Source organism: Crassostrea angulata, chromosome 1 (genome assembly GCF_025612915.1).
Source record: "Crassostrea angulata isolate pt1a10 chromosome 1, ASM2561291v2, whole genome shotgun sequence".
NCBI lineage: Eukaryota > Metazoa > Mollusca > Bivalvia > Ostreida > Ostreidae > Magallana > Magallana angulata.
In genome coordinates this window covers 10,643,394-10,664,194 of record NC_069111.1, presented here as the reverse complement: position 1 = coordinate 10,664,194, position 20,801 = coordinate 10,643,394, and the positions used below count along the sequence as shown (strand labels likewise).

General features: G+C 35.1%; 1 protein-coding gene across 2 annotated transcripts; it reads right to left on the bottom strand.

Annotated features, from left to right (window-relative positions):
* Window positions 1-540: 540 nt before the first annotated feature.
* Window positions 541-18,519, bottom strand: LOC128185511 (synaptojanin-1-like). 2 transcript variants are annotated; one of them, XM_052855094.1, is made up of 27 exons: window positions 18,381-18,519; window positions 16,895-16,981; window positions 16,322-16,589; window positions 14,793-15,018; window positions 14,572-14,655; window positions 14,256-14,414; window positions 13,554-13,720; window positions 12,891-12,972; window positions 12,606-12,761; window positions 12,346-12,502; window positions 11,663-11,851; window positions 11,107-11,209; window positions 10,757-10,897; window positions 10,448-10,640; window positions 9,982-9,993; window positions 7,789-7,947; window positions 7,325-7,484; window positions 6,769-6,847; window positions 6,315-6,515; window positions 6,103-6,181; window positions 5,795-5,960; window positions 5,590-5,673; window positions 4,889-5,046; window positions 4,418-4,541; window positions 4,194-4,279; window positions 3,422-3,563; window positions 541-3,109 (listed from the first exon to the last, which is right to left on the bottom strand). In XM_052855094.1, the coding sequence occupies exons 1-27, from the start codon at window positions 18,499-18,501 to the stop codon at window positions 1,959-1,961; spliced, it is 4,734 nt and encodes a 1,577-aa protein (XP_052711054.1). In that variant the 5' UTR covers window positions 18,502-18,519; the 3' UTR covers window positions 541-1,958. The 2 variants fall into 2 exon arrangements, with proteins under 2 accessions (XP_052711054.1, XP_052711058.1); XM_052855098.1 differs by lacking the exon at window positions 9,982-9,993.
* Window positions 18,520-20,801: the final 2,282 nt, after the last annotated feature.

Sequence of the window (20,801 nt, the reverse complement as noted above, 5' to 3'; positions counted from 1 at the left end):
GACGCAGTTGATAATCCGTTCTATTATCATCAGTGTTAGCAACACACTTGGCAACGGGTAACACAACGAATTGTTACAAGCGCGTGAATAATGCGTGTACCGTTTGCTGTAAAATTGATGTCATTTCTATATGAAAGCAGTAAAAATTTCTCTAAAATTAAGATATTCAGTATAATAAAATAAATAGTGACTGTTTGGGAGGATAACCGTTGAAATTGACACCCCCAGAAAACCATTGTCAACCAACGCGAAGCGGAGGTTGACAATGGTTTTCTCTTGGTGTCAATTTCAACGGTTGCCCTCCCAAACAGACACTTTTTATTTTATTATACTGAATGCTCTTAACTTCTGCTCGTTGTGTTACCCATTGCCAAGTGTGTTGCTAACGCTTAAGGTTATAGAACAGACGATGAACTGCATTTCAACCAATCATATTTCAGTATTGGACATGAAAGTACAATATTAAGCAATGTGGCCTACAGGCCTATTGCAAAGCTATTTTTTCTTCAGTTTCCTTAAAAATTAAGACAAAATCCCCAAAACACATGATTAAATTTATTAGCTCTAGTTTGCACAAAGTACATGTATGTCCAGACATTTTGTACTCATCAAGTATCACAGATAACACCATTCTATGTAAGTATTAACAATCGGAGGCCTCAACACAGGTAATATTTGTCTACACTGTACACCAAAAACTCAGTTATACTCTACTTAACACATCTCTTAATATACATATATCAGCTAAGATCACACGAACAGGGCAACTAACAGAACTTGATCTCATTCGTCATCATAATTACTGCAAAACAGCAGATTATTTAGGAGAGCTTTTATTGCACAAGACCATATTATGTCTATGGTAATCTAATGTTCCTCAAATTAAATCAAGGAAAAAAATACGATATTAAAGTTTGGGCTTTGGTCAAACAAACTATCTATAAATAATAAATTGCTATATCAAGAAATTGACGTGCAATTTCTAGACACATAATATAAAGTAAAACGATGATGGAATGTTGATGAGGATAAGCAGTCAACTTTTTCAAAAGAGAAGTTGTGTAAGGACAACAATCTTGAACAAAATATGATAAATGTACAACCAAATACCGGTAGTTGTTTATTAGTTCCATACCCTCAAAACTCGGTTACATGAAGAGATGAATTGAAAAATAAATCCTTGGAATGATCAAAGTGCCTCTATTCAGAAAAGTTCTACCTAATGTATTGAAAAGATGCAACTTTCACTGTCAAAAACATGTTCAAATACATTATATAGTGAATATGTTAAACATTCTGATACATTTTCATTACATGTTGTCTTAATTTTGCTCTATATACTACATGCATGTGTTACAATAAACTTCTCTTTTGCATTAAAAAGCTAAAGGATTACATTACGTTGACTAGTGGTAGAAATCTTATGTATATCGGTACATGAATTATTAATCTCAAATAAATTAAATGACCCTTAAATGAGGACATTTTAACAGTTTTTCTCTGAAGACCTGGGTAAGACTTGTGGCAAAATATTTTAACAACATACATAAAGACACCTTAACTTCTAATAAACAAGCATCTGCAGAAAAAAAAGTCTGATAGATAACAAATGCTCCATGTATAATCATTTGATATGATTCAATGACCAGTTCTAGGATATCACAGTCTACATTGTGGTTCTACCACATAACACATTAAAATCTACAAACTTAAAAAACGTTTTCATATTGAGAAAAAAACCTGACTGTGGAAATAAAGACTGATAAACAGTGCATGATCTAGTCTAGGTGAGCATAAACTGCCCTAGAAATACACAAACATGCACCAGTACATACCTTGTACATAAATGTATGTAGACAGGTAGTATTAAGCAGATATAAACATTGAACATCGTTCAGGAGCTTGAGTGGATCTCCCTGTATTTTCATTATACACATATATTCTTACTAAAATTTGCTCTAAGACCTTGGGGGTACAGGGGGTAAGTTTGCTGGTCGTCTTGGAACAGGGGGCATGCCAGTGGCGGGCCCCCGAGAGGGTACAGGGGGCATTGGTCTATTAGGAACTGCTTCATTGTTGGGCAATCTTTGGGTCACTGGTAGACTAGCATTTTTAGCGGTCTCATTTGTAGAATTTTGAAAGCTATTAAAATTGGCCTTAAACTCTGCAAACTGATCCTCATCATCATCTGCAGGGGGAGGGGGTGGGGGTTCAGATGGAGGACCATTAGAGGGCACGGGTGGTGGTGGCTCTAAAGGGGGGCCTTCTGAAGGGAAAGGGGGTGGGGCTTCTAGAGGGGGGCCATCTGAAGGAAGAGGGGGTGGGGATTCGGATGGAGGAGGGGGTGGTGATTCAGTAGGGGGTCCTACACTAGAGGGTACATTGGGTGGAGATTCAGAGGGAGGTCCCTGATGTGAATATTGCCCTGGTGTGGAATCAAATGATGGAACTTCAGGAGGGCTGAAGGAAGGGCTAGGTGGAGAATTGGATCCATTTTCTGAATGGCTTTGACTACTACCCCATTGGTCTGGGTTACTGTGTGAGGAAGCACTGGAAGTGAGATCCGGGTTGTTGAACACTTGTCGCGAGGGTACAGGGGGTGGAGGTCTATTCACCCTTTGGGGTGGTGTAACTGAAGAGTTTGGCCCCTGATTAAGAAACTGACTAGGTACACTTGAAGTATCAAACGGGTCGTTTTTCTCTACCTGTCCAGCCTCTGATGACAAAGGGGCATCTATTAGATTTTGACTAGCACTTTTAGGATTAGATTTCATCTGCTTATTTACAACTGCATAGGCCTGATCCTCTGGCACATTCTGAGAGGTGGGCATCCAACTCTGGGGTCGAGTGGGTGGAACAGGAGGGGGGCCCCTGGAGGGCTTCGGTTGCCCCACTTCATTGATGGCCATACTCTGTACCTCCCTCCTGGGTGCTGGGACAGGGCGTAGTTCTGCCCGGGGCTGTACACCAGGGGGACTATCCCTAGGGCGCTGGAGGGCCTCTGTGGGGGATGTCCCGGGATTCTTGTTCCTTGGCACAGGCCTTGGTGCATCTACTTCAGGTTTTTTTGTCTCCGGAGCCTCTTTTTGACTCCTGGTCATTTTAATGTCTGAAATATGGATAAAGAAAAAAATTAACTTTTAAATAATGTGGATTACAATCAATGATGAAAATACGTTTATGTTTGTAAAAATATCTTCATGAATATGGCTACACTAACAATTTTACTTATGTGCATTTAAATCATGCAACAAAAATTGAATGTTGGCATGAAGCCAACAAGCAAAGAGTTTGTGGTTTTTAGGATCAATTTTAGAGATGTACATGTAAGATCTTTTTAAATACATGTAGTCCTTTTCATTTTCAAACATAATAGGTAGAAAAAGAAGAGAAAAGATTGATGTTTAAATAGTTGTTTCACCAGATTCGGGTAACAATGGAGGGGGTAATGATGTTCCTCTCCCAACCATCAGCTTCTCAATCAGAGACTGGGCATCCTCTATTGAAGTAGCATGTCCCTGATGGGTCACATTTGTTGGAAGACCGATACTCATTGCTTGCATCTGTAATACACAAGAACATTACATCTATCAGTTTTCTCAATCCTTTAGATTACTCTATACAGGGTTATTTTTGCCCCGTGTAATTTTTGCCCTCCTTCACTTGCAAACAGTTTCGCTAAGTCTTGAATTCGCCCAGAAATAGCTATGTTTTATCAATGATAATTTGAGACACTGGAATTTGCCAAGTCTATTAAATTCCCCCGCTGAAGAGAGCAAATGGGGCAAAAATAAAACAGGGGCGAATTTTTCCCTGCATACAGTACCGGTATTCAATATGTCAAATCACCTATTCAAAGGCATTATCACAACATCCTAAACATAAGACAGAACTTTATACATGTATTAAACTGAGCACAATAACCAAATTTTATTCCCTTTCTACATGGATGAGTAATACTGCAGACATAGTTACTATCCATTCAATGGGATATACCGGTATTTCCACCGCCACATTTGGTTGAATTCAATGGTACAAAATTTTACAGAATTGCATTTAATGCCTGATATACACTTGTTTTGGAATCCACTTTACGATAATGGTAAATCACTATATCAAAAAGTTACTTTATTTTTCACATACATTCTGTGATATTTCAAAATGATTATTAAAGTAACGAATCACACTCCTACCTTGGCGTCCTCTTGTTTTGTCTTGATTCTCTTGATACTCTGGGAGCTCATGGGCTTTCTCACAATGGGAGGGGGTCTTTTGACATCTACACATACAAACAAGCTTATGTTCATTCAGTATCAATAATCTGACTTAATGACAATGGATAAACAGTTATTTCAAAATACACACGCATTTTCAGAAAATGACATATACATGTATTACAAAATTCAAAAACTTATACCATTATCGTTGGCTTTCTCTGCGGTCCCAGTCGACTTGACAGGGGGTGCTTTTGGTCGCTGTGGAGGTGGTGGTTTGGCTGGGGGTCCTGAGGGGCGCTGTGGAGGATTTGGTCGAGATCCAGGCTAAAAAAGTCCATAAAAAGAACAAGGTATAAATCTGCTTCAAATAGATTCAAATTGTCAATACATGTATAATGTTCCATACACATCCCATTGTCAACATACTGATTTCTAGATTCCTAATTAAACACAAGGAATCCATATCCACGTAAAATCACCAGAAGCTACTCTTGTAATTTTAAAATCTTACTGTAATTTTTTGACAGTTGTGAACTTACTGTAGTCCTGCTTTTACAATTTCATATTGATACAGAATTGAGAAATTTGTGAAATTAGGTATTAGGCTACTGGCCTAAAATAAGCAATTTTTACAATAACTAATCATTTTCTGAGACACTGATCCTGTGTACCTCTTGTCCTGATGTCTTGGCCTGACTGGTGAATGGATCAGGTGACTCTCTGTTGGGGGCTGAGGCTGGAATGGGGGGCTTGTTTATTGCCTGGGGCCTAGGAGGGGGACCAGAGGGTTGGTCTAAAAAGCCATCATCTGAGTACGGACTGAATCGTCCTGAATAATAGAAAGAATTTATTACTACTGTAAACCAACTTTTATTCGCGTGCAAGAAATTTTCGTGAGGTTAGCGCGAACCAATCCTTTGTCTATAGTGTTTACAGCAATACAGGTCTGGATAAGGCTTGGTCGCAAACATTAGTCGTCGCGAACCAGTTTATCGGCAGTTAATCGCGAAATAAAGTCGCCGCGAATAAAAATTAGTTTACAGTATTCAATCAGATATTCATGCAGTCATAGTGAGAGATATCATATTATTACCTCAAATATACTTTGAAAATGAAAATGTTAGCATCAGGAGATATTTGGGAATTTTATGATTACTTGTATAATTATAATTCTTTTTTGGCACTTTAAAAAGAGGTACACTAGACTGGATAATGAATAACACTTTTCATGATTCTTTACTCCTCCAAAAAAACAAAAACAAACAGGAAGTGCTGGTACATAGATTTTGGGAACTTTTACGCTGTAATATTTATAATTCCTGTTTAAATATTTTTTATCATACATGTAACAGTTTCTATAAAGCTGACATACCTGACCCATTGGGAGAACTGGGTCGAATCTGGTCCATGCGGGCATCCAACAGAGAATCCTGTATCTCTGTGTCATCATCTTCCTCTACAGAGAGATTACATAAATTACTGACAATATGCATCTCCTAGTATTACCTTTCAACTCAAATATAAGAAATGAAATGCTAAATTTTTATTTTTTTTTTACACATAGACAAAATTCAGACCTGATTCAAACTCCATGGCAGGCGTGTTGAAATCCTCGCCCAGCAGACTGTTGGAGAACTGGTTGTAGAGGGGAGTGGTGTTCACCACACAGATCTTTAGCTCCTCCTGTATCTGGGCCTGCCAGTTCTCTGTCTTCAGACGAGTTCTTATTGTGGTCCCATTAATCTAATAGAGCATTATATTCAATCATTTAAACATTACAGTTTGTTTAAACATATTGAGTACACAGATATAAAAAAAATCCATCACAATCTAACCCAGTATTCAGCTTCTATAAAATCACACACAAGGAGCTACCAGTTCATACCTCAGAGCCATCATAGTTCAAAGCTTTTAATGCAAACTGTCCATTCTTAAAAATCAGCCACAAGTCATTCTCCACAAATCTGCCAAATTGTAAAAAAAATAAATAAATAAAGCCGAAAATCAAAGCAAAATATTACTATAAATAATGTGTACATGTAATTAAAATATAGTCATTTGACATTCATTGGCATGAAATGAGTTCAAGGGGTTTACCTGACAAGTACGATTTCTCCAACGTCTGAGAAGAAGTGGACGATGGCCTCCACTAGATCTTGCTCCATTTCCTCCGCCTCCACCGACACGATGACAGTGCCATCTGGCGGTCCCTGACAAGCGACCACTTCCTGTAGCTTCTGCTCCTTCTTCTTGTCCTCCACTTTCATCGTGTCAATGTCGTAAAGAGCCAGCACTGGTCTGATGTAAACCGAAAGTGTGAAATAGCAAGTGTCATACATTTATATTACAGAACAAAAACTGGTCTGATGTAAAGGGAGAGTGTCATACAAATTTTCTCTAGCAATAAACAACAAATGGGAATTCAGCCAATCAGAATACATATAGTTTCTTGTTCATAGAATGATTTAGAATTTTTTGGATCTAAGAAATCATCAAATGTATATATTTTCACATGTTATGTACTTGTTATTTTAAATTTACATGTGTTTACCTGTGGTCTGATGTCTTCAGTTCTACTCTGTTGTACAACAACAATTTCCCAGGGTTCCACACTGGTCCATTCTCTAACACTTATTAATAAATTTTAAAACATGAACAAAATTTATGTGAATTAAAGCATTCAACTTTTCTAATTTCCTATTGCCATACTTTGAATAATGAACTTGAAAATGTAATATTTACAAAAGAATTCATTGTACTCATAAAATCAAGTTTTTCTAAGACAGCCGAAAAACTGATTTTTTATCAATTTTAATCAATTCAAAATTCCTTTTATTATAACTGTGTTGTGTGACACAACTTTTTATCTTATTAAGAAAATGTACATGTATCAATCACTCTCAGTACTCTGATTAATTTAGTTCAGAAAAAGTTCTAGGCTTAATTTAGAAGCAGCTGTTTGATATTCAAAATCCATTGCCAATTTCAGATTTTGTACTTTAAATCAATCAAATTCAAAAGGGAGTCTAAAGGGATACTAAATAAATTTACATCTATTTTCCTTGACATTGAGTAATAATTCTCTTAAGAAGGAAGTATTCACTCACACTGTGGCTGATGGTGGATGAGTCGTTTCCTCCTCATCAACACGCGGTCTGTCCACGCGGGACATCGACACTTCTCGCTGGAGTCGTAGTCGTTACAAAATAGATCATACTTGTAGGTGGGGGCAAAGTTGGTTGGCCCTTCATTGAATCCTTTAAACACCTACCAAAAAAGATAACATCATTCAAAATTTTATCATCTTCCTAATGAGGTTAGGAGTTTTTGATTTGCTATGCTCTAAATAAACCCTTGACTTGGGAAGCAGACTTTTTTCAAACACTGAAAGATAAAAATTTTCCTTAATCTTTATAACATTTTTTTAATGCCATAACCTAATGCAAGATATTCTTTATAATGTTATATATGAATGCATTATTTAACATTTAATGTACGGTATGTTACTAATATGTTCTATAAATCTAATAGCTATTGAGATACTTTCACGCTTTTCCTCCTATTCACTTACATTTCCAGCCTCTTTCTGGACCTTGAGTTGGTCACAGGCCTGGAGCGCGCCCCAGTTCTTGGCCTCAATCAGACTGAGGGTTTCCTCCCGCGGCAGGTCTATCCGGTAGTTAAAATCACCGCACCAGAACACATAGTCATGGGACCCTATTGTCCTTCCCTACATTTAATTTATGACAGAATCTGTTACCAAAATATATTCATAGTGTTCATTTTTCAATACCAAATTTTACTTAGATACTAAAATACCGGTAATTATTTTTTATTACCTGTACCCAGATATTAATGTTTTTCAATTTTTTTTTTTCAAAGAATCGATATTTTGAAAAAAATATCTTTAATAAACATGTATCATTTAAACTAGGTACTTTATTTTAGATAAGACTTAAAATTTTACGATGTTCAAATACATAGGTTACAAAAATATTACTTGGGTATTTTAGATATAGTCATGCATGTTTGATAAGACTAATTAACATGAATGCTTAAGATTTTGGTGTACATTCATGTAATTATATTTAAAGAAAAAGAAAAAAATAAATGAATTCTTTAATACTGTATACATTCCTTTTCTTTTAGGAAAATGAAATATTCAAACTTTTTAGAAAGAAAAAAATTACAATATCTGTATTTAAAAAAAAAAGATACCTGTCCGATGAGTTTTTATTTAATATTGAGGTTTCATCAATATTCATTACTATTTTTCATGGATTTAGTGGATAATTTGAAAGTACATTGAAGTGCAATTTTAATAACATACTGAATCAGTAAGACCATTGGCCATGAATTTACTCATCTTTAAAACTGTGATTTTCATAAAATCCACAAAAGTTGATGCTCATACATATTAATGAAACCAAAAGAATATATTAGAATTCACTTAAAAAAACAATTCTGGTGATTGTTGGTAAAGAATTTCTTTGAAAAATACACATGTATAAGCTTTTATATCATCTTGTACATCAATATTGGACATTTCAATTGTTAAGTCTGTTTTGAATACAATCCTTAGAACATGTCTAAAACCATTCGTCTTATTTTGTGTTACTTTTTTATGTCTTTTTTTTCTTAATAGATACTTAGGCTCTTGAAATCTTTATCATGTACAAAGTATATCAATGCAGCAATGTTCTTTGTCAAAATTGCTGACAATGAGGAAAAAACTTTTTGAAACAGGTTAAAAGGATAAATGATAGATTCTTAAAATTAAAAAAAAAAAGCTCTGACTGGTTTTACGAATTTGATAGCTCTGTTTATAGATATTATGCTAGATGTTGGAGTAGGGTAGTAATTCTGCATTTCAAGCATTACCAACAGTTAAACCAAGGAGTGTAACATGAATTCAACAATTAATAAGATGGCATCATAAGAGTTTATCAACTCTTTTTTTTCTCTATGTGACTCTCTGCAGCAAACAAGAATGACAAAGACCTACTATTCTGATCTTAATTAAGACTCTCACAAACGATCAATTAGTTATTTACTCTGTACAGAGAGGGATGCACGTATCTCTGATAATCAGAAAGTTTTATCATTATGATAACAGTCAGAAAGGCAGAAAATGAGTATAAAAGAATTAATTAGATACATGAAGCTGACATTATTCAACCTTCTTGGTGGTTGGCATGATCTAAAAAAGGATAAAATCACATCAGTTTCTTTCCATTTTCTGAGTTCATGTACAACTTGCATGTACAGGCCAGTAAAGCAACACTGTCATGCACATTCACACCAACTTCTGTTCCCTTCCATGCCATCTTACCGGTAGCTTTGAAACTATGCCTTGACTTTGAAAAGAATTACCTTCTATCAAGGGACAATTACTTTCAATAAAACAGTAACAAAACAAAAATAATTAACATGATTAAAGGGTTTTAACTTTGATATGGAATATAGTATACAATGTACATGTATTAAAATACAACAACAATTGCAGGTATCTAAAAAACTTCAACACTGAATTGATTCAACATATCCACTTTAAATATATATTTTTTGGCTCTAAAATCTAGTTACAAGCATGCATATATAGTATATGTATATAGATCTCGAGTAAATACATTTTTAATTGTATTGATATAAATATCCACCAATATCTGAACAAGAACAAACTGACTGAAATTTACAAAAACTACAGAGGGCATGACAAACGACACATAACATCCATGCTTAGTAAACAATAGGAAAGGCCTACCATACACTGCTCCTGTACATTGAGAGATTAAAAGTTTAACTCCAGTCAAAGATCAAAGCAATTATTACAATGTACATGTAAGTCAGAATATCGTAAAGCATGAAACAGTTTAGAGCAAAAGGGCTTGTATTAAATATAAGCTATGCAGATTCTACACATAATTCATTGTAATCGTAGATTTACATAATTATACATGTACCTGTACAAGACAGAGAAGTCAATATACAAACTGCTAATTGTAGTTATTGATTGATTAATTGATTATAATCTATTTGCTACTTGATGGTTTATGATTTAAAATTGTTTCAATAATGATAATCAGATTAAGATTAAGAGTAACGGAACACAATATGAGTGTCCATATATATATAAGATTTATTATTGATAACCTGATAAATAAGAAGAAGCAAGCAAAAAACACAGGGCCAGGATTATCTCATTGACCGTACAATATCAAGTAACTCACCATTGGGAAGCAGATTTTGCGGGAGATTTCATGGTAGTCACTGTTGCGATCGTTGACCTGTGACTGACCAGCAGACAAATGGGCGCAGACAAAGCACAGCGAGCTGCTCTGGTACAGGAAGCGAATGGCCACGCCCCCTTTGTTACCTGTCGCTCCTCCAAGTCCTGTTTTAGCTGAATCTGTTGCAACATCCCTATATAACCAAACAAAATGATCAACTGTAGCCTCAAGGGACCAACAAATTCCTATTAATTTTCCACATATGATCAGCAAAGTACAGGGTAAGTATGCCAAGGTGTCAATACAGACCTTATGAAGGGTGCCAGGTGCGGGCGTATGAATACGTAGAGGATGACCCCCACCAGTTGGACACTGGTCAGCACCACATACTTGTGGTCTCTGGATATTGTCTTCAGTAATTCCTTTTGCCATTCTCTAGCATTTGTTGTACTGTAATTATGGAGTTAGAAAGTTTGAAGAGTGTTAGAACCTTTGCAAATATTACCAAATTACAATCAATCCTCAATAAGAACTCACACTTTGATTGATTTTGAGTCTAGATTTCTGATATACTAGACGTGTATGATAGAACACAGAACCTATCACAGATTTCATATAATCATTTAAAAGAAAGATATGCTGGCGTTTAAAAGTTTTACCTGGCTTTCATAATATTACTGGCATTCAAATCAACAATTTCTTCAAAGCCAATGGCAAATATATCAATAGGCTTTTCCCAATTTGCAGAACTGTCAACCATCTCTGAAAATCAATCAAAACCAATCCAATGTTATTTTTTCAAGACCAATGCAATCTCTGCAAACCTCCTCATAGTTTTGAACAAAATGATATAAATTATGGTATCTCTGCTGGGGTTTGAACTAAGTCCTTTGGCATATAAACTAGCACTCTTTCAACTGAGCGAAAGGGTAAATAATGAATCTGGTATGAATGCCCTATAACTTATAAAATGCTATTTCATTGTTATTGCAAGGTAAATTATATCATTTCAAACTATTGACAAACAGATTATATCTTTTTGTTGATAAATTATGTATTGAAACAAGTTGTATTTTATTCTATACCAAAATTAAAGACTACAAAAATGCTAAATTGGTTAATATGATAATCGGTTAATCTGACAAATTGACTATCAGATTAAGCGGAACCCTCTGTACTTTGAAAGTATCTCTACTTTGTTGACATTATACAAACCTGGATTTTTCTCTCTGGTAATGGAAGCAGCATCCAGCAGCCAGTCTGTTGCAGACTCGTGTTTGTGTGCGATGCTCCTGAAGTGTTTGCCCCCGTTCACGTTCCAGGTACCCACAAAGATCCTCAGATCCTCGACCTCTGTGTAGTCGGGATAGTCGTTGACCATCGACTGGAGGATGGCAGGGGGCGCTGCAAGTTTTAATCATTTTGTTAAGTTTTAGTGTTAAATCTAATCTTTCAGCAGATTAATGGCTATGAATGATAGATAATTATACGTTGCAAGACACAATGCATTATTCTGGTAATTATTCGAAAATGATTAACAATTACATGTATATGTTTATGCAACTACAACCTTTGGAATATTCTGCTAGTTAAATGTGAACAACTGATACTGTATACAGGGAAATATTCACCCTCATTTTATATTTGCCCCTTTCGCCCTTGTTGCCAGCGGGCGAATTAAGGACTTGGTGAATGCCAAAGTCTCATATTATCTTTCTTTAAATATAACTGTGTCTGGATGAATTTAAGACAGGGCAAAACTGTTTGCAAGTCTAGAGGGGCTAAAATTACACGGGGTGAAAATAACCCTGTATACAGTTATTAGATTTTGCTACAAACAATATATTTGGTAGTTATTTAGAAAAACATATAATTACTAATTATATTTAGGTACCCACCATGCAATATCCTGGTGGTAAGAAGTGCACGGGCCTTGTCTGCTAACTCTCCTCTCAATGTATTCCCCAGCAACAGAATATCTATTGCTTCCTGTTTACTGTTGTCGAGGAAGTTATTCTGTATGGTACGAGTGGCTGAGCGTGCAGCATCTGAGTACTGAAATATACATATAATCATTAACATAAGTGTAACTTTCAGTAGCAGAAATTCTATAAATTAATGCAATTGACAATGAATATTGATGATTTTTTTTTTTAACCTTTGATCTGCCCCCTCCTAAAGCACCAGTTCCGGCATAAATTCTGCTGACATGGTCCCCATTAGCACTCCATATTTGGCGGTAAATGTCCAGAAATCTTGACACCATTTGTTGTTTCTCTGCTAGTCCTAAACTTTCCAACTGACGAGGCAGCATCTAGAAATCGATGAAAACATTTTTTAATATCAGTTACGGTATGGTTTTTTTTAACAGGACTGCAAGTTGATGCTAGAATTGCATTGAATTCGAAGCATAACCACCAATAATTAAAAACATGTAGTTTACCTCCAGGCCCAGCATGGACTGGACAGCGTTTGTCCTATCCAGACAGTCCAAACAGTTTGACCTCATTGTTCCTGACTGAAATCTGGAGTAAAACAAGATAGACAAATTCATTTTGAGTGTCTAAGGATGTATCATCAATCTGTTGCTATTAAAATGCCATTTTTGTAAATTAGCCTATAATACATTCATTACCAAAAACAATCAATGTATACTTCTGTACTAAGCAATAGAATGTATCTGAAAAAACAAATTCCATTTAAGTAAATATGGTACACGAGTAGAGTCCAGCCCAACTCATACTGTTGTGTAAACATTTATTTATTTCATAATTAACCAGTGGAAAACTAGCTCAGGGCTATTGATTGTGTGACAGTCTGTTAAAATTATTAAACAAATACCGTATTGGAGACAATAGGATGCTGGTTCAAGGCAAGAAAGATGCAAACATTGTGAAATTTTCCTGAACACAAATAGAAGTTGGTTGACAGTATCAACACAAATAACACCTGTTAGTACCTGTCTCCCTGATTGCAATGCAACAGAAATTTTTGTTACGAACAGAAAGACAGACAGAAAGATAGAGAGACAGACAGACACACAAGGGTAATTCATTATACCCCTTTGTCCTTTAGAGAGGGGGTAAAATAGTACACCTGTTATTACCTGTCTCCCTGATTGTCCACACTGTAGAAGTACCCAAAGTCCACCAGCTGTTTGAGGACCTTCTGTTTCAGCCGATCCAGGTTTTTAGCATTACCTCTACACTCTGTATGATAATCAAAGTTGATCAGTGGAATTCTCTGGTGAAATGTGGAGGCCTGGTGATGTTTCTAAATGACATCAAAAGTTTAAAATTTAGTTTACATGTAAATTAATTTGATTCTGTTGAACACTGGCATTACATGCCATATTGCCAATTACATATACTTTTCTACTGAGAGAAAGAATGACACTTATCTTAAAATTTTATTTAAAAATTTTGTAGTTTCATAATGGACAGAGATGCTGGAAATGTATATGTAAATACATTTTACATGTAATGTACATATCAACATAAAAACTTTGTGGTTTAAACGAAAGCAAATGCCTATGTCATAGTAAGTGGAAACTAACATTTTATTAATACATGTAGGTATATACTAGACTTTGTCACAAGAACTCATCCACTTATGCATTTATTAAAACATACAAATTTCATGGATCAAAGTCCACCACAACATTCTAATTACTTCCCTCTCATTGTCATTCCTCTCTTTCATCATACAATACATTCAATAGTGAGTTACCACATAGGCCTGACTCAGCATGTGCTTCCTTTCCTTCTTGCCCTGTAATTTTACAGTGCTATATTCTACAGTGACTTACCACATAGGCCTGACTCAGCATGTGCTCCCCTTCCTTCTTGCCCAGTAGGTTGATCAGTACTTGGTCTCCGTACAGGTCTTTGATCATGTTCAGGTGTCTGTCAAAGGCTGGGGCCGAGGCTTCGTGTCCCCGTGACATTCTCACCCGATGAGAGCCAACCTATGTCAAATGAAAAGTAAATACATGTATCTCTCATCAGAAAAAGTTGGTGAAATCATTCACTTACTACCCTTACCACTAACCCAAAATCTTCAAGACTTGGCACAAATAAGAGATCACACTTACATATGTAAAATACCATTACAAATCATTATACCTGGATTCCAGGCTGCTCCCAAAACAAGGGCACAGAGCCTCTAGTCTGAATAAAGGAGGATATCTTCTCATCAAGGAAAACGACCTAAGTAAAATTTTATTGCAGATATTTTAAAATGATTACCAAGTTATTTTATTTACACTTGAACCACTCAATAAAATAATTTTGTCATATTATTATTTGTTTTATCTTTATATTGTTTTATTGACTTTTTATTGTACCTGTTCTGTCTCTACAAAATTGGCCACATGGCCGTCATCGTTTGTCCCTCTGACGTTGAACCTGGTGCCTGCCCTCTCGCAGCTGAGCCGTGATATCAGGCAGGCCTTGGCCTGTCTGTGAGAGGCGTATATGGTCCTGATCTCCACCCCTCCACAAATCATCTTGAACAGCCATCGATCACAGTCTATTCCAAATCTCTGAAAGTGAACATGCAGCATGCGGTTCCTGGAGGGAAAATAAAAATTCTGTCACCTTCATGTTGTTAACTACCGGTACCTGAGCTATTTTCCCCAATAATTTCCATTCTTAAGGGTATGAATTAATTTACAAAGAGAACACAAAACAACAGAATTGTTACCAAAAAAATCATATATGAATTTTATACGAAACATAGCACAATATAGCTGTATCAGGTTTTTCAAGGAAAGCTTATTGCTCTGCTGAGTCTGCTGAGACACAAACCAGAAGAATCAATTCATCATGTTATTCTACATCTTTACAATTTCACATGTTATGTTTCCCAAACAAAAAAAGTCTAGTTCGTCATAGTTTTAAAGGTATACTGTACATAAATAATGTTTTTAACACTATTTTTGGTATTTTTGGTATATTAGAAATCCGACCCAAACTTTGTCAGTGTGATGATCTACATACTAGTAAGTTAGAAACTTTCTGCAATTTATACAATTTATTTCAAACACATTTAAAAGCAGCGGTATTGAATATAATTCCCAATTAATTTATTTACTGACAGACCCGTTCTGTAAATGCCTCAGCTTTAAATATTCATTATCACCTGATCAAGTAATGACACAAGCTTATTCAGTATGTAATAAAACAAGAAGTTAACACAAAAGCATGGTTGGCATGCTGGTAGCAGGCTAATGCATTCAAAGACAATAGAAAAAAAACCCAGAGACACTGATGTTTTGAGTCAAGGGGCCCCTGAAAGTGATAATATTGATGTTTTGTTTCATTTATTCTCTTATCAGGTATGAATTAAAACGATGATCTATATGTTTATTGGTTTATTGATATTAATAGCTTTTCTTTCGTAACGAAAGTTTTAAAGGAAAACTGGCAATTTTTTTTTTCAACATCAAAAAAGTATTTCACTAGTATTTAATTTTGTTAACAAATTTGCTGTCATTGTTCTTCCTCCCACGCTCTTCCTCTCGATGACCTTTCCTGCAGTCATGCGCAGATTTACACTTACATGAATCATTTATAAATATGCATAAGAACATCTTTATTTCTCCTTAATACATAAATAAACAGAATATTCAATAAATACCAATGAATAACCTTTCTCATTCCTCACAGTGTTTTTTTTTTTACACGGTTCATCACACTGACACAGTTTGGGTCGGGTTTCCAACAAATCAAAAACTGCTAAAAACTGCATACATACCGTTAGAAATCTGCTATACCTATATCATCCAACAAACCATCAATGAAAAACATTTTGAGCCTTGGAATTGTAAAGACGCTTTTAATTGAAAGCTCACTGTTCTAATAAGACTCTTACCAAAAGAATCGATTGTCTGTATCGTGCTCCTGGATCTTTCTCTGAGCACACAGAGTCAGGTCCCACGTAGTCCCAGCCGCTGACCAGGCAAAGTAGAATGTCCCTGAGTTTAGGAGCTTCTTGACCTCTGAGATCCTCTCCTCGTCTCCCTGACCATTCCTCAAGGACAGGAAGTGAGTCGACGTGATTCGGAAGATTTCTGAATCGCATATTTTACCCACAGACAAACAACCAGTGACTAGCACTAGGAAAAACACATTGTCTTCCCCTGAAATATAAATGATTTCATGAAATATTGCCTTGTAATGGATCTCCCCCACAAGTAAATTACACTTTTACAGTATACATGTATAAATAAAACAAAACAAAGGAAGTTTACAGTTTTTATGTTTTATCATGTAAAATAGTTAAAAAGCAATTTCATTATTTCAATACATGTACCCGCATATAAAAAATCTATTACTTTAAACAAAAATGCAAATTTCCTTTTCATTAAGAAGAATCAGTTTGGAAAAAGTGTACCATGTGTTATAACTACTTAATTAAATCCAAAATAAATTTTTAATTACATACCGACAGCAAAATTCAGAACTCCGAGACATCCATATGTATCCAATATTTTGGTATACTGTTTTTTGACTAGCTCAGCTTCACTTGAGTCTATGAACAAAAAATCATAAGTCAGAAACAAAATGGACATAGAATATCTTTAAAGTTTATCCAAGAAAACCTTGAGCACTTACTACAAGTCCATTGAATACAGCAATGTTAGGAATATTGGGAAGTACTCAGAGAAATTTTAACAAGCAACAAACCTGTAATTTACTGCTAAATTTTAAGGCTTTAATCTTTAATTGCTGCTACACTTGCAATGCTTACTGGTAGGATTTTGTCTGTTTCTCATAATCATACAACATAATTGATAAAATTGCCGACACCTGTGTTTAAAAGAGTTGTACTTTGATCTATGTATCTGCATTAAATCATAACAAATTGTAATAGCGACTGCAGCTAGCCAGAGCTTTGCAAGCACTCTAACTAACGAAGAGAAAATTTGAACTACTGCTCCCTCTGACATACTAAATATTCTGTCGTCAGATTTGTACCCACAATTCTGTGTAAATTGCACATGGCTACCAATGTCATGTTGTTGTGAGAACAGGTAAAAATGTATTTTTAAGAATGTCATGCATTTTTAAAAAGAGGTGAATAAATCATTCTGCTTATTCTAAAAACTGGTTTGCAACTTGTTGTTTGAAGCTTTTTTCATGGTAAATTTTTTGGAGCAATGTTACTTTACAAAAATTGTCGAGTGATGTTTGCTCAACAAACGTTACATCACAATATCTAGATTGAGCACATGACCTTTAGAATACTGAATAAATACATAGGCGAATTTAACAGTGCATGTTTCTAATTAATCTGACTGTGAAATTGTGATCAAGTTTTATTGGCTTTGCCCTCCACACGGCCACACCGCAAAATATAAATGTTTATACAAGTATACTGGAGCGTTATTTTTATTCATTTTTTTTTATCACAGTGATGCATCCATTTACTAAACCACGCTTATATGAAAAATATGTATTCATGAGTAATCAATTTATGCTGCACTCGCCCCAACATTTGCCCCATAAAACACATAAAATCTAATCATATTTTTAAAATATTTTGATATATATATTAAAACATGAAAGGATGGGGCAACTAAAACTCTTCCTATATAACCCGTTTTCCTAATACAATTAGTCACAGCCTAGTAAATACATTCACTGATGTTCAAAGACCCAAAGGACACACAAGTAATCTAAGTGGTGCTAGTACCCGAGTACAGCATAGAAATCAAAAGGAAACCGTAGAAATCGCTTCTTTCTTTGTTTTTCCTGCTAAAGCTGTGAATAACATCAATATCATAAGAGTCTAAATTAGAAAATACTCGTTCAATAATGCAGACAATAAAATTGTGTAAACGATTTGTTTTGTTGCTTATTTTCATAAATCGATTTATTTCATGATAAGAACAGCAAATCTACGGCATATGTAAAGAAATCCCTCTTACGTAGAACAGCAAGTGCATTGGACTCAAAGAGTAACGATTCTTCATAGTTTTTGTTGTCAATTATAACGCTATACGGGGGTTCCAATTTGTGAAATATCCGGAAATTTTTAATCATCGCCATTTTCAACTTTCAAGTTTCCTCCCCTTTCTGTAATCTCGATCCCGATGTAAATTTGATGGTTGTATTATTTCCTCACTGCATTGTGATATTTTCCTTATTAGCTCACACGACAAAGGAATGTTAAATAAGATAAACAAACCAATGCTTATATACTGCTTCAACTATACATCATTGAGATGACGCCGCATAAGTAAAGCTAGGACACTATATGTATGTTACAAAAGCATTACAGAGGACTTTTCCTTGACGTTACCCTCTGTCTTATAGAAGAAAGAGGGTATTGCAGAAATTCGGGATTTTACTTAACGTGAAAAGGACCTAGAAATACTAATAAATTCTAAATATTTAGACACATTACATGAACTGAGACGACTATATTTACATAGCGGGTATGTTCCGTATGTAGGCAAAATACACAGACATTTACGCGCATTTCTATCGAACACGACAACCACCATTTTATTTCATAAATTCAGTTAGGAAGATAATCATAAATTCAGTATTTTGATGTTAACTTATATCAACTTGATTTCTTCTATCCAACTTGTTTAAAATATCATTCTTGTGAGCTACATGGATAAATCTGATTCTGGCTCTTAAAAACCCATCAGAGTTGTAATATAAAAACATTGCATGTTTCTACAGTATCTAGATAAACAATCTGTGAGCCAATGCTCACTAGTGATACCCCCGCTCTGATGTGAATATGCAAAATAAGCAAAGTTGACATTTAACAGAAAGCTGGCATCCGATTGGTACAGAAATATATCCCACAATATGGCATGCCTAAACAAATAGTGTGTTAAAATTTCAAGCATCTGCGATAAATAGCTGCTGAGAAATCTTTGAGGAAAATTTGTTTGAAAATATTGGCTAAAATAAACAAAGTACTCATTTTATAGGAATTTGACGTCTGATTGGTACAAAAATAAATCCCACGATATGGCATGCATTAACAAACACTGTGTAAAATTTCAAGCATCTGCGATAAATAGCTGCTGAGAAATTTTTGAGGAAAATGTGTTTGAAAATTTTGGCTAAAAATAAACAGTCATTATTTAACAGGAGGTTGAAGCCCGATTGGTACAAAAATATATCCCACGATATGGCATGCCTATACAAATACTGCGTAAAAAATTCAAGCATCTGCGATAAATAGCTGCTGGGAAATCTTTGACGAAAGTTTGTTTGAAAATTTTGGTTAAAAAATAAGCAAAGTCGTCATTTCACAGGAAGTTGACGTCCGATTGGTACAAAAATATATCCCACGATATGGCATGCCTTAACAAACACTGTGTAAAAATTTCAAGCATCTGCGATAAACAGTTGCTGAGATAAATGCGACAGAAATTTTTGTTACGGACGGACGGACAGACAGACACACACACAAGGGTAAAACAGTATACCCCCTCTCCTTCGGAGCGGGGGTATAAAAAGGTAGAACAAATTTATCCATACATATTTTCATTTACCTATTCATACTTTTTAATGATTTTTTGTTTAGTTTTTATCAACCTGTAGGCCTAAAGGTATTTTTTGATAACGGCATACCCGGTTATTTCATATAAAAAGAGAAAAACACAACTTTCAACATTGATGGGTACATGAACATTGTTTTAAAAACCTTTGGTCAGAAGAAAATGTTTATAATTCAAGATGATAAAGGGGACTTCACACAATAATGTTGAGAAGAAAAAAAATAAGCACGCACGCAAAATATTACATTGACAAGCGTTTAATTAACTATATTCTGAGATTCTGAAACTATCAATGTACATTACCTTTTCGTGCGATTAAAAGTAAATATTATAAAAAAAATTCCAACTGTTCCGGGGTTCGATATTATCGGTAATAGTATCCCCCCCCCCCCCAAATAGTTATATTTTTTAGCTATAGAATTGTGCCTTTTTGAAACAAAAATCGGAAACGACAGTTTTCAAGAAATTTTCTGTATCTAAAGGTTAAGATTAATTTATTTTTGTTTCAAGGAGGCAGTTTTTCACAACAATTAAGATTCCCCGTTTATAAAGCGTGAAATCTGCCAAAATGGTCTAACCATTTTCAAATTTTTATCATGGTCTTCTTAAAGTTAGGACAATTTTTCCTTATAGAATTTTACACTGTTTTATGTACAAAAAAAAGATTTACATCGAATTCTGTTACTTTGATTTTTCCATTTTATTTGGAACTCATTTAGGGAAAAATAGCGCAATTGCAATACCTTCTTTTCCATTTGACATATAATGACTGTTTATTCCGTACACTGAGGCATTCTTCTGGTTTGATCTGAACAAGACTGG

Coding starts and splice junctions, on each gene's coding strand:
- LOC128185511 (XM_052855094.1), bottom strand. CDS start 18,501: ATGGCGATGATTAAAAATTTCCGGATATTTCACAAATTGGAACCCCCG. Junction 4,280..4,417: donor AGAGAAAGCCAACGATAATG/GTATAAGTTTTT, acceptor TTGTATGTGTAG/ATGTCAAAAGACCCCCTCCC. Junction 3,110..3,421: donor TCCATTGTTACCCGAATCTG/GTGAAACAACTA, acceptor TCCATATTTCAG/ACATTAAAATGACCAGGAGT.